Source organism: Protopterus annectens, chromosome 2.part0 (assembly GCF_019279795.1).
Source record: "Protopterus annectens isolate FY-2018-M chromosome 2.part0, PAN1.0, whole genome shotgun sequence".
NCBI lineage: Eukaryota > Metazoa > Chordata > Ceratodontiformes > Protopteridae > Protopterus > Protopterus annectens.
This window is the reverse complement of record NC_056728.1, coordinates 707,874,015-707,888,208: the sequence shown is the minus strand read 5'-3', so window position 1 is coordinate 707,888,208 and position 14,194 is coordinate 707,874,015. Positions and strand designations below refer to the sequence as shown.

General features: G+C 40.8%; 1 protein-coding gene across 1 annotated transcript in view; it reads left to right on the top strand.

The window, feature by feature from the left end:
- The window catches only part of ECPAS (Ecm29 proteasome adaptor and scaffold), a 2,158,898-nt gene that overhangs the window by 995,932 nt on the left and 1,148,772 nt on the right, over positions 1-14,194 (top strand). The window contains exon 21 of the mRNA XM_044061033.1: positions 3,195-3,360. Within this exon, the coding sequence (XP_043916968.1) occupies positions 3,195-3,360 (166 nt within the window). The remainder of the gene's footprint in view (positions 1-3,194; positions 3,361-14,194) is intronic.

The following is a 14,194-nucleotide window of genomic DNA, read 5'->3' as shown; positions in this document are numbered from 1 at the left end:
CTTATATAAATAGATCAATCTAGGAATCCCACATTCCTTCTGTCTGGTAGAAGTCGCACTTTATCCCTGTAGGAGGAAAGTCAACACACATCACTAACTTTGATCTGTAGCAATTTTTTTGTCCCTCTCCCAAAAAAAATATTCAAAAACAATTGCTAAACTATCCACTGTAAGAAGAACTCTATCCTTCACACAACATGGCTTGTATCTCTCCTATAGTGATAACACTGCACTTTTAACCTTTTTAGATACTGTCAATTAAGCTTGAGATAGTAGCAAACTATTCTCCTCTTTATTTCTAGATTTGTCTAAAGCCTTTGACACATTTTGTCACAAGAAACTTCTACCTACCAAATGTCCTCACGAGGTCTACCTCAGCTCACTCCTCTGTGGTTCAAAAGCTACTTGTCCAATAGGTATCAGTCAGTAAGATAGCACTCCACCCTTTCTCCATACCTCCCAGTCACCACCAGACAGGTGTACTGCAAGGCGTTATCCTTGTTCCCCTCCTCTTTAACATTCTTACTAACACCCTCCACACATCCAAACAGCAGGCCTGTCTAATGCAGTACACAGACAGCACCACACACATGCACATCTCCAAAAAATTACTAAGGAAAATGTAACTGGCATTGAAGCATGGCTTAGTAACTTACACCCCCCACACACACAAATACTACTTTTTCTCCCAAATTCCTCTCTGATGAAAAAGCAAAATTTAAAATCCTTTCTCTTAATATACAACATTTAAAGTAACTTCTAATAGCATGTTATTAGGAATGATAGTGGATGATCATCTTAAATTTGACCTGCATATAGAAAATTGAATAAAAAAACTAGAAATGGTTTATAGAGCCAAACACTTTTTTGTCAATGCAACTAAAGCTACATTTGCAACTTCTTACCTCCTCCCCTCACTACTTTGTGGCACTGCCATCCTTACTAACCTCCAGGCATCACAAAAAGCAAAATTTGAACAATGCTATAATAATGTGGCTAAATTTGCAGGGAATAACCCTTTCAGAATCCACCAGTTTATAGCACTAAAAAGCCTAAATTGGTTAGAACTACGCCATCAACTAACATATACACAACTTCTCACTACCCATAAAATGATCTAGCATTCATCTTTTTGTACAGCACTAAATGGCATTCTACACAACCATGTTCCCACTTGGTCATTGCAATCCAATGACTAGAGACCTGTCTCTGTCCACAAACCTATCAAACCAGTTTGACATGGTCTGTACTCATACCATGTTGCTGAGGCCTGGAACTCCTTGCCTATTTCCGTCAGGTCAGTATCCTCCATTCAGCCCTTTAAAACCATTCTAAAAGACTTCCTAGCCAAAATCTGACTCTGTTCTTGCTCAACCCTAAATAAAATATATCCCTAGATGTGAACAAAGACCTGTTCATACCTTACATCCCCTTGCTCCCCCTTCTTCTCTCATTTCCTGCCTGCAGTCATTTTCTCTCACCTAACTCTCTATCTGAATATGCCAGAACCATGTGTTCTCTCACTTCATATTGCAATTCCTGTTTGTATTATACTAACTTACCTTTAATTTCTCTAAATTGGCAAAAATTTCTCTAAATATTAAATCATTGTTGTATAAGGCATAGCTCTTCTTTAACAACATTGTCAGCATATCTAATTTGGTATAATTAAACTGTAGATGCTTTTGTATTATTTTTGAAGATTATGAAATTGTTATTGAAATATTTTTGTAATACTTTGGAGATGTTCTCCCCAGACCTGTGTTGAAAATTGGCACCTACCCAGTCAGGCCTTCCTGGTAATCAAATGCCACTAAATAAATTAATAAATAAGTTGTATTTATTTATTTATTTATTTACATTTGTTGACCGGGAGAGTCCGACTGGACACAAGTCCGTTTTCAGCGGAGGCCCGGGGAGAAAAGCTCCACATTAAGTATTATGTGCATTATACAGTTAAAAACATAGCATTAGAAAACTGAGTACTGAATGTTGGAATTTATCTTTTATGGTACAGTTCAGTAAAGTGAATTTCATTGACATGGTGATATATAAGGATGTGGGGGGAGGGTTCTTAACAAGAATGCATAAAAATAATATCAGCAGTAATAACTATATTATAGCAGCAGTTATCCCTCTCACATAAAGAAAAATATTGTGAAATGAAAGATAGTACACGCTAGATTTTAGAGATGAATTAAATGTACTTAAAGATTTATTAGTGTCTGTAGAATGTACTAGAATCAATGGTTTTAAGTAGTCATACACAAATTGTTTGCATAGGCTGCTTATTGAGATTGAAATGAGAATGGAATGGAAATGGAAGGAGGAGGTGAACAGATATAAATAAAGTATTAGTGTTGCCATTTACTGTTGATGTTTCTTTAAAAACTGAAGAAAGCTGGTTAATAATAAAATGGTAACATAAAGGTGGGGCTGAAGCCCTATTTTGTAACTAAAAGATATCTGAATTTTAAGCAACTATTTTACCATATGATAGCTAGGCCAGCAAATAAGAAAGACCTTTTCCCTGTGAATTTTGACCACAGTGTAATTCTATTACAATGAATACTCAGTTTAATATAATTTGTGTGGAAAGAAACTTTACTCTCCTCAATATTTTAGTTGTATGTCAAAAGGTGTTATTTATGCAACATATTGTTTTTGGTGCCCTGAATTTTATATAGGTTGAAGTAATAGGAAATTAAACAAAAAATTGTATGAACATAGCTCTGCAGCAACATCCAGAAGTAATAGTAAGGCTTTATTCAGACATCAGCACAGTGCTCTGAAATTAAAAAGTTTTATTTAATTGTGATTGACAATTTTCATTTTGACAAAAATGAAGGGGTGCACACAAATTGCTTGATGTAAAAAGAATTGCGTGGCAGATGCATTTGAATACATGTGTCTTAACGATGTTTGAATTATGTAGTTAAGTTGAAAAAAAATGAATAATACGTCATGTGGCAGTAATCATAGGATTAAGTATTTAAATAAAAAAATTGTTAATGTCCACAGTCTGATGAGTCAAAACTACTGTGGTTGTTTTTTTTTTTTTTTTTTTTTTTTTAGTACATAGCCAAGTAAGTCTTTTACAACAGATACCAACCAAGTGTCCATTTTTTTTTCTGTAAGAAAATGTTCTCCGTCTTTAGGTCAGTAAACAAACCTGTTGCATATTTATATTTCAGAACCCAGAAACACAACATGGAGCCTTGCTTGCTTTAGGATACTTGGTTGGAAGGTACATGGCCAAAAAGAAGATAACTGACCTTGAGATCCAAGATTTGGAATGGTCTCAAATGACTGTTGTACAAAAAGAAGAGCAATTAATCAAGTCTGCCACAGAATTACTTGGTAATTATAGATTTTTGTCTGCCTCAATGCATTATGTATCCTATCGTAATTATGTTCTTGTGTATCTATGCAGTCTGCTACCAAAAATGTATTTTTATTTGAAAATTCTGCTTTTAGTAAACCATATAATACAATACAAACACACACAAAAAAAGATTAATCCAACTCTTACAAAATACATACAGATTGTGTACTGTAGATATTTTTTGGGTGGAAAAGATCACAAAGTAATAGCTATGTCTAACTTAAGAAAACCTTAAAGTACATGCCTCCTTTTTTTCCTTTGTAACACATTCCCAAGTGAATCTTGAAAAAGAAAGCACATTTAAAGCTTTAATTGCCTTAATAGTCTGTTCTTCTAGCGCATTTACGAATCCATTTGTTATGTCTACTGAACACTTGCTTTTAAACCATTCAGAACTATTTGTACGTTCAGCAAGTTTTCAAGGTAGTGTGTTAATTTACCCATACAATACAAAACCTACAGGCAAAAACTTGTCTTAGACATATGACTGTTATAATGGGTCAGGAGAATCCACTATATTCATTGCAGTTCCCAGCCTTTGCTTCATTTAATTTCATCTTCTAAGTGGAAATATGAAACCCCCACATTCCACTACTACAGTATATTTGTCCACTTTCTTCAAGTCTGGATACCGTTGCTGTAGTCTGGCTAAGTATGCAAATTTCTTCCCCTTTCTGCTGAGATAAAGACATGACCATGTCCTTCTGTAGGGTCTCCATCTTTGTTGCCTTATTCTTGGTCCTCCAACAATCACAACATGTCTCTCCACCTATAGAAGGAAGATGACGTTTGCTTTTTCTTTCCTTTCTTAATTCTCAGGTAACTGGTATCCTTCTAATGTGTATTTCTACCTTTTCTGTATACTTTACTGAGGGGCACTGAAGTGAATCTGGAGAGAAGAACTCGAAAAACATCTTAACTTATTAGTATTGGTAATTTTTTTTTTATCTGAACTGTTTAAATAGGTACAGATGCTAATTTAAAGGGGTGCTCTAGCAGGCTGGATTGTTAATTTATGCATGCTTCCTCCTAGCAAAGGATTTGTTTAGGCACTTCCCATCCTTCTTTTTTCTTATTTCGTTGTTTTTCTTTTTATTCATGACTATTGCTGCTGCTGGGAGAGGAACGAACCCTCAGTCTTTTTATTCCTGCAACACAGCAAAAAGCTCTGTTTTACATTAACATTTCTGACTTTTTGTTATTTTTCTGAATTGAGTTTGGATGATGATGCAGATTTTATTTTACAAATGCCAAATCAGTCAAGGAGTGACATCTCATGGGGCTTGATAAGGCAGCAGACTGATCAACATGTTAATTAGAGCTCTGCTATTGGGAAAACTGAGATATCAGAAAAATGCTGGTAAATTATTAATTTTGAATTAATGTTATTAGCCACTGCGCACAATGCCAATATGGCTGTAAATAAATAAAAATAAAATTGTAGCATCCAAGGGAAAGTTGGTGAAAAAAATTAGACGTTTTGGTTGAGAATATCCATGTGGCTGGTCAGCAGGAAGCATACCAGTTCATACCTTCAGTGCAGAAGATGGCTTCATGTAACCTTGAAAAAAAACTGAAACACAAATTCAGAAGCCTTCAACATAAGTAAGACATTAGAAGAATATGTAAAGTCAAATGATAAAAGGTTGGAAGGAGCAGAGGAAATTCTATGTAAACATTCAGATGAACTGACTGAGCTGTAGAAGTCTGATAGTATAAATGAAAGAATAGCAGAATATGACACTTCATGGACGAACTGTTTTAAAAAAAAAAACATGGAGAGAGAGTCTTTTTCTCTTGCATCCCAGGGAAATTGGAAGAAGTGGACTGCATCAGAGACAGATCAAGGTCATATGGAGCTCCCTTGTCACATGACGTCAAAATGTTGTCACCCCCCCCCCCCGCAAAAAAAATGTCTTAAATAAAATTAACGTGCTACTACCAACACAAATATTGGTAAAAATATGCTTTTACTGTACACCATAGCTCTCAAGCATTCAGGGACAAATCTCAAAAGAATCACAGACAAATACAGAAATAATCAGAGACAATCAATGACAATTGTGGACACTCTTAAAACATTACTGTTATTAACTTGAAACATTGTCAGAATAAGAGAATGCGAATTGACATACACTTTTCTGTAGTAAAAGAAGCTTTTAACTCAATTTATTGTTATTTCTTTTCTCCAAGAGCCATCAGTTAGTTCAATAATTACTTACATCATTAACTCCAAGTACCTTCTCATGGTGCCTCTGTGCTTAACACTGAGCACGTCATGAGAAGATACTAAATGCAAGCTGTTACCCCCGAGTGCCTTCCACAAGCACGATAAACTCTATTGCATGTTTGCAGCTGAGTTTAATGTAAAACACGCTGAAATCATAACTGAACTTGTAATTTATCTTATTCTGTTACGATTCAGCATGTTTTTACATTGTGTTTACATTAAACTTTTCTTAGAAAATCTTCTTTTAAAGTTGTTGCTAAAGCAAGTGGTGGCAGCTAATCAGATTTCTGCAATCCAAGCCACCACTTGCAACACACCTTCACCCCCAAAATTATGTTCTTTTGTTTTCCCCTTGAATGCCCCCAGAGCATGAGGTTCGCTCATGCCTAAAGCCAGCTATGTGGACTAGGGTACACTTTTTACAGGATGATGATACAGGAAGAAAAGGAATGTGTTTTGCAAGTTTTAAATAAATGGGGTAAAGAAGATTTAGTAGATAAAGACATACAAGACTGACTAAATTATTATGCAAAAATGAAGACAAGGTACATGAAATACTAGTTTCTGTCTCCCGACCCTTTTAGTAAGTGTGCAGTCGGAAAGTCAAATGTATGGCATTATTTAGTGAACTTCAGTCATCTGCGGTAGTGAGTTTCAATAGACAAGAAGACCAAAAATATGACACAGAAATCTGTAGCGTTTTCGAATATCGCATACGTTCCCAACCACTAGGCTTCCTTTGGTCTTATCTTTCGGCTTTTTCTGGTTAGGGGTCACCACAGCGGATCACCGGCCCGCTAATGATTGGCAGTTACCGGACCAAAAAAGAAAATGTGTGTGTGTGTGTGTGTGTGTGTGTGTGTGTGTGTGTGTGTCTGACTGTTTCTGAGTGTCTGCTTCTGTCTGCATGAATGCGTGCAAGAAAGGAGTATGAATGTGTGTGTATGAATGCGGAAGACAGATGAAGTCCCCTGGCAGAAATGCTGTTGAGATTCTCAAGGTACTGAGATAAGACCCTGTTAGTAGTTGCCCTGCCAGATGCAGCTAGGGTATCACAGCCACACTTCATGGAGTGCCTAGCCACCTGGGTAATAAACCTGCACAAATCCAGCACTTCCTCCTTTAGGCCCTTATCCTGGATCCCCTTCTGTCTTCTGTTTCAGCTACTCCACAATGGACTCCTTATACTTAACCACATGAAACTGGCACTTCAGGGTCCTCATGGCCATAGCAGCAGAGGTGCAAGTCTTTTTTAACAGATTTGATACAGAGCTCTGCTCTCATCATCATTTAGTAGTTGGTTCCAAGTTGTAATGCTATGAGGTCCCTTACTGGAATCCAGAGACACCACTGCTGGATCCACCACATGATTCTTGTGTGTATCCATGGGACTCAAGGACCTTGTAGAACTGATCAGGCTTCCTACTGATGGGGATTGTGAGTCAGGCTGCAAAGAAGCATCTTGAAATACATCACCCATGAGTTCCTCAGTGTCACAGTAATTGAAAATCCTAAGTGGGGAGGTGTCTTTTTTTTTTTTTTTTTTCAAAGGAGATCCAAGAAGCAGGGTCTTTTTAAGGATGTGGCAGCCTTAATTTCATAAAGACCAGGAAATCTGGAGTGTCAATCTGAAGAAGTCCTGCAAGCAGACCTGGGAGTAATAGAGTTAAGACCTAAGCAGGGAATGCTGGAGCAAACCAACAGTCAGGCACTTATTGGCAACAGAATGGAAGGCCACAGGCCAGAGATGGGTGGTCATGACATGGATCCCTTCATTTTCAACTTCTTCTCATACAGTGATGCAGGTGATGCTGCCCTCTCCCTCAGTAACTAGGAATTAAACATCAGAATCCTGAGACACCAGAGTGACTTTGAACCCAAACAATGCCAACAAGGTCTTGGCTCGAGTGGACATTGCAGGGGCTGATAGCACAGTGGACTCCTGAGGGGTCGCAACAAAGGGCCAGGTCACACTGGGAGGAGGAGGTGAAAGTTGCAAAGGCACCTCACCATTCCAGAGAATTTAAAGACCTTTATATTAATTATCTGCCCTGGTGGTATGGCGGTAGTGTTGTTACCTCACAGCAAGAGGTTCTCCCATTCGATTCTCGGCTTGGCTTGGTGGTTGGGTAGCATTCGAAAGACATGCATGCGTAAATGGGCGTGCCTTAGTTGAAGGTTGGGCATTGAGCTGGCACCTCGGCGTTTCGTAAAAATCTACTGCCAATCATTAGCGGACCGGAGTTCCGCTGTGGCAACCCCTTACAGGGAAAAAGCCGAAAGACAAACAACATTAAATTATCACTTTAAGACACAGTCAAATATACATTAATAGAAAAGAAAACAAATCATTGTAACATTTTCCATTTAAATACAATATACATCACATATATTTTCTTTGTTACTATCATCAGTCCAACATTACAGACAACTGCTGAATCCCTGTCTTCCATTAAGCTTCACTCCTACACCTGAACATTTTTATGAATGTATTGTTCCCACAATTTCCATTTACTTCTATGTAATGTGCTTGTTCCCTTTTCTAAAGATCCCCCTTCCAGATGTTCTTCGTGTTTCACTGTTGCAGTCATCACATTCGGGTTATCTGCTTGCAGTAGCCCTCAGTCGGCTTGATTATCAAAGTCTTGGGTCCTGCGTCGGTTACTGTCTCATCTTCCATGACGTCAGGTAGTCAGGGGTATAAAGCATGCAGCTGACGCCATTACATCAGTCTTTCTTTCCCTGCGGTGCCCGAAGCAGAAGCAGTTCACAAGTGCAGGTTGGCCGACTCCCGAAATTTTCATTTTCGAGTTTCAGAACCGAAGTCTGAACTAAAGCCAAGTACCCCATTGGGGAAACTTTTTCTTGCTCTCAACTGATGTCAGTAAAGTCAATAATTGTATTTCTTATGGAAAGCAAATACCTCATAAAGATTTTCATTCATACTGTATTCCTTCCTAGGCCCTGACCACGACATACCTTGCTGTCAGTTTTGTGCCTTATTTAAACAACGAACTATTTGTCGTCGGTATATTTACGCTTCTAAATATTTTGGTACTCTGTTCAATTATCCAGATATGTCTTCAGTAAGCCATCCGACTACCTACATTCTGAAAAAATGCAAAGATAAGGCCGCCTAGGTCCAAAGCTGCCGACGATGCTTCTCCTAAGCTAGTCGCCAGTTTGCCAGTATTCAGTGAGGTGCTTTCGCAGCCCCTGATACCCGCGACTTCAGATTCGCAGGCCTCTACTGAGACCCATTCAGAGTCCAGTATGCCGCAAGATGCTTCAACTGTGGAACCTGCGGATGTCTCTACCTTGGATGGGTCCAGAGCCGCTGTGCCTGCACCGGCTTCTGAGGGTGTATTCAGGCCTACTGACTTGCATATTAAACCAATGCCATCTTTTTCTTCAAGGCCTAAAACTCGATCCATGCCTAGAAAACCGACACCCAGACCGCATGGTCAGGCCTCTATGCCTAAAAAACAAATGATAAGAATGGCTGAAGACCTTATTACTTTAATCAGGGGAAGCCAGCCTTCCCCCTCTAAGAGACCTAGTACTGAATTTGCTTATGATACTTCTGATCAGGATTCTGAAATTTCTCTTTCCTCTGATGACCAGGATTTACCTTTATCTACCTATGAGGATTCTGATGCAGAGGACTCTATTCCCTCTGCTTCCCCTCCAGAGGATTTCTCTTTTGCTGAAACCTTGCATACTCTTAAGGAGCATTTCCATTGGGAAAGCCAGGATTACTCTGATTCTAAAAAGAGGCTTAGGGATTTCTTACTCCTGCCCCAGCATAGGCCTTTAACCACCCCCCCCTGTACTGGACATTGTTGATGATGCTTCATCTGACTCTAGCTTGGCCCCTGACTCTTTACTCCTGCTCCCAGAAAACCTGATAGATATTACATGGTTCCTGACTCTCTCAAGTTCCTTTTTAAAAATCCTACTGCTGATCCTGAGACCATTTCACAGGGACCCAAGGGCATTAAGGTTACTACTGCCAAAAATCCTACCCCCTCTGATAGAAATTCCAGTGCGCTGGATAGATGAGGTAAGAAGGTATACACTTCTGCAACCTTGGCCATTAGGGCCTTAAACTGCCAGTTTCATATGTTAAAGTATCAGCAGCATATTATTGGATTGCTTAAACAGAAAATTATGTTGATTCCTGACTGTGCTGAAAATAAGGATTTACAGGATTTAATGCATTCTGCTGAACAAGTTGGAAAACATACTTTGCAGTGTGTTTTTGATTCACTAGAGGCATCTTGTAGGGCTGCTGTCACTGGGTCTGTACTTAGAAGGCATGCTTGGCTTAAGGAGTAATCTTTGCCAGGTCATGTTAAAGCTAAATTGCTGGATGCTCCCTTAAATCAGGACCGTCTGTTTGGCAACAAAGCAGAAGTAGCACTTAAAAAGATGGAGGAAAAAGCTAAATCTATGCAAACTGTTAGATTTCCTACAAGTTCAGCCTCCAAGATTTAGTAGGCAGTGGCCCTCTAAGAATTGGTCCTTTCCTGTCTCTTCCAGGCCTTCTCAGTCCAAACCCAGAACCAGCAGAACACCCAAGCTTCAGTCCCAAGGTACGTACAGGACTAAGTAGTGGGGGGCTCCCACTTCCAAATCAGGGAGTAGTAAGTCTCCCCCCTATGGTAAACTGTCTCAATGACTTAACTTTAAAACTTCCAAGCCCGTCTCAACTGACTGCTCCTTTGGGGGAAAGATTGCTCTGCAGACAAAAAACTGGGAACTCATTACCCAGGACAAATGGGTTTTAAATATAGTTTCCCAAGGATACAGATTTCACTTCCACATGTTACCAGACCTACCCCCAAATCAGTGGCAGAGGCTTAAAAGCAAGTACTCTCTCTTTCTTAAGCATAAGGGCTATTCAAATTGTACCAGAAGAGGAAAGGGGACAAGGTTTCTACTCAAGACTTTTCCTGGTACCCAGAAAAGACAACTCATGGCATCCTATCCTGGACCTTTCTAACCTAAATACCTTTTTGATGATCCCAAAATTCAAGATGCTAACTCTTCACCAGTTGCTTCCTATGCTAGGCAAGGATGCCTGGTTGGCAACACTGCATTTAAAGGAAGCCTACCTGCACATCCCATTCAGGGAATCTTGCAGAAGATACCTATGCTTCAAAGCAGGCTACATGCACTATCTGTTCTCTGCACTGCCCTTTGGCTTATCTACTGTGCCCAGGGTATTCGCAAAGTGAGTAGCTCCAGTCACTGCATTTTGCAGACAAAGAAATATTCAAATATACCCATACCTGGATGATTGTCTAATTCAGGCAGAAAGCCAGGACTTACTTTTGAATAATTTGGCGTTTGTACAAAAGGTGCAAACTTGTCTGGGGTACACCATAAACGAAAAGAAATCACATCTTGTACCCTGTCAACAAATTATATTCTTGGGAGCAAGCTTGAACACAATTTCCGAGATGGCTTTCCTCACGCCAGAGAAACAAATTCATTTGACAGCTTACTTCAAACTAATGGCCACAAAAACCCTGCTGTCTGCAAGGCAAATACTGCAAGCCTTGGGGTTCATGGCCTCCTGCATTCTCCTAATTCCATATGCAAGACTGCATATGAGGAAACTATAGTGGTATCTAAAGAGCCTATGGTGTCAACATTCTCAGGATCTAGAAGCAATGATTCCTATCATACCTTGCCTACAGTTAGAGTTCCTTTGGTGGGCAGAGGCCTGCCACCAAAACAAGGGACTACCATTCACTGTACCCCCTGCCGCCCAAATCCTAACAACAGATGCATCAGACTATGCATGGGGGGCTCACCTGGCAGGGACGTGCATTCAGGGCAAATGGAACCAAAGTCAAATGCACCTGCATATCAATCAAAAAGAAATGTTAGCTGTACAGAATGCTCTGACAGCCTTGAAGGACCACATTCTTCCAGGACAATTAATGGTAAAGACAGACAACACCACTGTTATGTGGTACATAAGCAGGGGGTTACCCATTCATACCCCCCTCTGCAGACTAGCCATGGCTCTGTGGAACACAGCCTTGAACTACCAAGTGCACCTACAGGCTCAGTTCCTGCCAGGAAAGCTAAATACACTGGCAAATGAACTAAGCAGAAATTTCATGGACCCACACGAGTGGAAACTGGAACCAAAGACTTTCAACATGATGATAAACAAATGGGGGAGCCCAGTTATAGGCCTGTTTGCCTCCCCCCGGAACTACCAATTGGACAAATTCTGCACAAGGACTCGCCACAAACAAGCTTCGAAAGTGGATGCCCTGTCCTTCACCTGGAAAAATCTATCAGTTTATGCCTTTCCTCCTCTGCCTCTCCTCTCCAAAGTACTACTAAAGATGAAACCGGGCAAACCAAGGACGATACTGATTGCACCAGGCTGGCCACGCCAACACTGGGTACCCCCTCTTGCACGGTGTGTCACTGCTGGCACTATGGCACCTGCCTTAGACTCCTACCATGCTGTTTCAGCAGAAGGGCCAGATTCTGCATCCTCAGCTTCAAACCCTGGACTTGGCAGCCTGGCTAATTACCTGATATCTCCTTTACCATCCCTCAGTAAACAAGTGTTGGATGTCATTCTGGAGGCGAGGAGGCCTAGTACTAGAAAATCTTATGCTGAAAAATGGAAAAGATTCTGTTCCTGGAACCAAACTCAAGGGATGGACACAGCAGCACCTAATTTACCTCAGGTTCTTTAGTACTTAACTGAGATGCTTCACAAGGGCCTTTCCTTTTCCTCCATCAAAATTCATGGCTCAGCCATTTCAGCTCATTACAACACGGAACCACCCCTCTTCTCTCATCCACTGCTTAAGCAGTTCCTCATAGGGGCCAAAAACTTAAGACCACCTAGGAGAGCCCCAACTCCAGCCTGGGACCTTAACTTTGTATTGGAAAAACTCATTCTGCCTCCTTTTGAGCCACACTGTAAAAGTAGCCGACTCCAAATCCAGCTCCAGACAAGTGACAAGTGGAGTACTTCAGGGTTCAGTCCTGGGACCGCTCTTGTTTGGCATCTACTTATCTGAAGTACAGGTCAACACTAAGGAACTCTGGCTAACAAAGTTCGCAGATGACTGCAAACTGGGAGCCATTATTGAATCCCCAAATGATGTGGATACTCTACAAAAGGGCTTTACAGAAACAGATGCTTGGTGCCAGAGCCATGGGCTCGAGCTCAATGCCAAGAAATGTATAGTTATCCCCTTTGGGAAAAAACATGTACCCGTGAATTACCATATAGGTGGCAGTACACTAAACACCGAAAGTGTGATAAGAGACTTGGGGACACAGGTGGACAGTGGTCTCACCTTCAATAACCACATTGCCACAACAGTCAAGAAATCCTTCTATGTGGCACACCTCATCACTAAGGGCTTTTCATCCAGAAAAAATGAGGTCATTGTCCCACTGTACTCATCCCTCATTAGACCCATTATAGAATACAACACCCCGTTTGGTATGTACCTTTCAAGACATCTGCAACAACTGGAAAGGCCGCAGAAATACCTCACTAAAAGAATCACAGGCCTAAAGCAGATGCCCTACACTGACCACCATAAAAAACTCCAGCTATACTCTGTCGCATATCTTCTGCTCATAGGCGAGCTCTGCTTAACATACAAGGCCATGTCAAACCCAGAGCTGTTGGACATGCTACACTTAAAGAAATCCCAATGCCTCAGAGCCACACGCTCCAGGGATCTAAACCTTGTCATCACAATGAACAAAACATGCTAGAGGGATAGGTTCCTGACCCAGAGACTCCCCAGACTCTGGAATAGATTGCCCATACATGTCAAGCAGAGTGCCTCTTTGGCCCTCTTCAATAGGAATCTTGACGATTGGATGGGAGAAAGGAAATTCACCGCAGGGATCACGTCAATCACCCTGCTAGACAGGGGTCCAGGGAAGTAAATAATGTGGGAAGAAATAGCCAGGGAATTGTCATGGCTAGACTTGTGTAGGCCCTAGGGCTGATAGCCTAGTACCAACCTATGAACCTATAAGCTGCAAGTGCAGAGTTAAAATTCCTTTCTTGGAAAACAGCCTTCCTTTTAGCAATCACTTCAGCAAGAAGGGTGTCTGAATTACAGGCCCTTATGGCAGTGGAGCCTTTCATCATCTTTCATGCAGACAGGCTGTCCCTCAGGACCAATCCCTCCTTCATGCCCAAGGTAGTATCCAGTGTGGCTCTTAATCAGTCCATTTATTTGCCAACCTTCTTTTCTAATCCACAGAACAAAAGGGAAACGGATACTGCACTCCTTAGATGTGCACAGACAACTTAGATTGTACTTGGACAGGACTAAACCTCAAAGGAAATCTGAACAGCTGCTGCTGGCATTTGCTGCAGGGGCAGAGGGGAAGGCCATTTCAAAGCAAACCATTTCTAAATGGATAGGCCATTGCATTTATTTCTGCTGTAAGCACCATGGAAAAACCTATCCCACAGGGTATAAGACCACACTCAGCCAGTGCTGCGTCTACCTCTACAGCCTTTCTCAGAGGTGTCCCTACCAGGGATATCCTAGAAGCTGCTACCT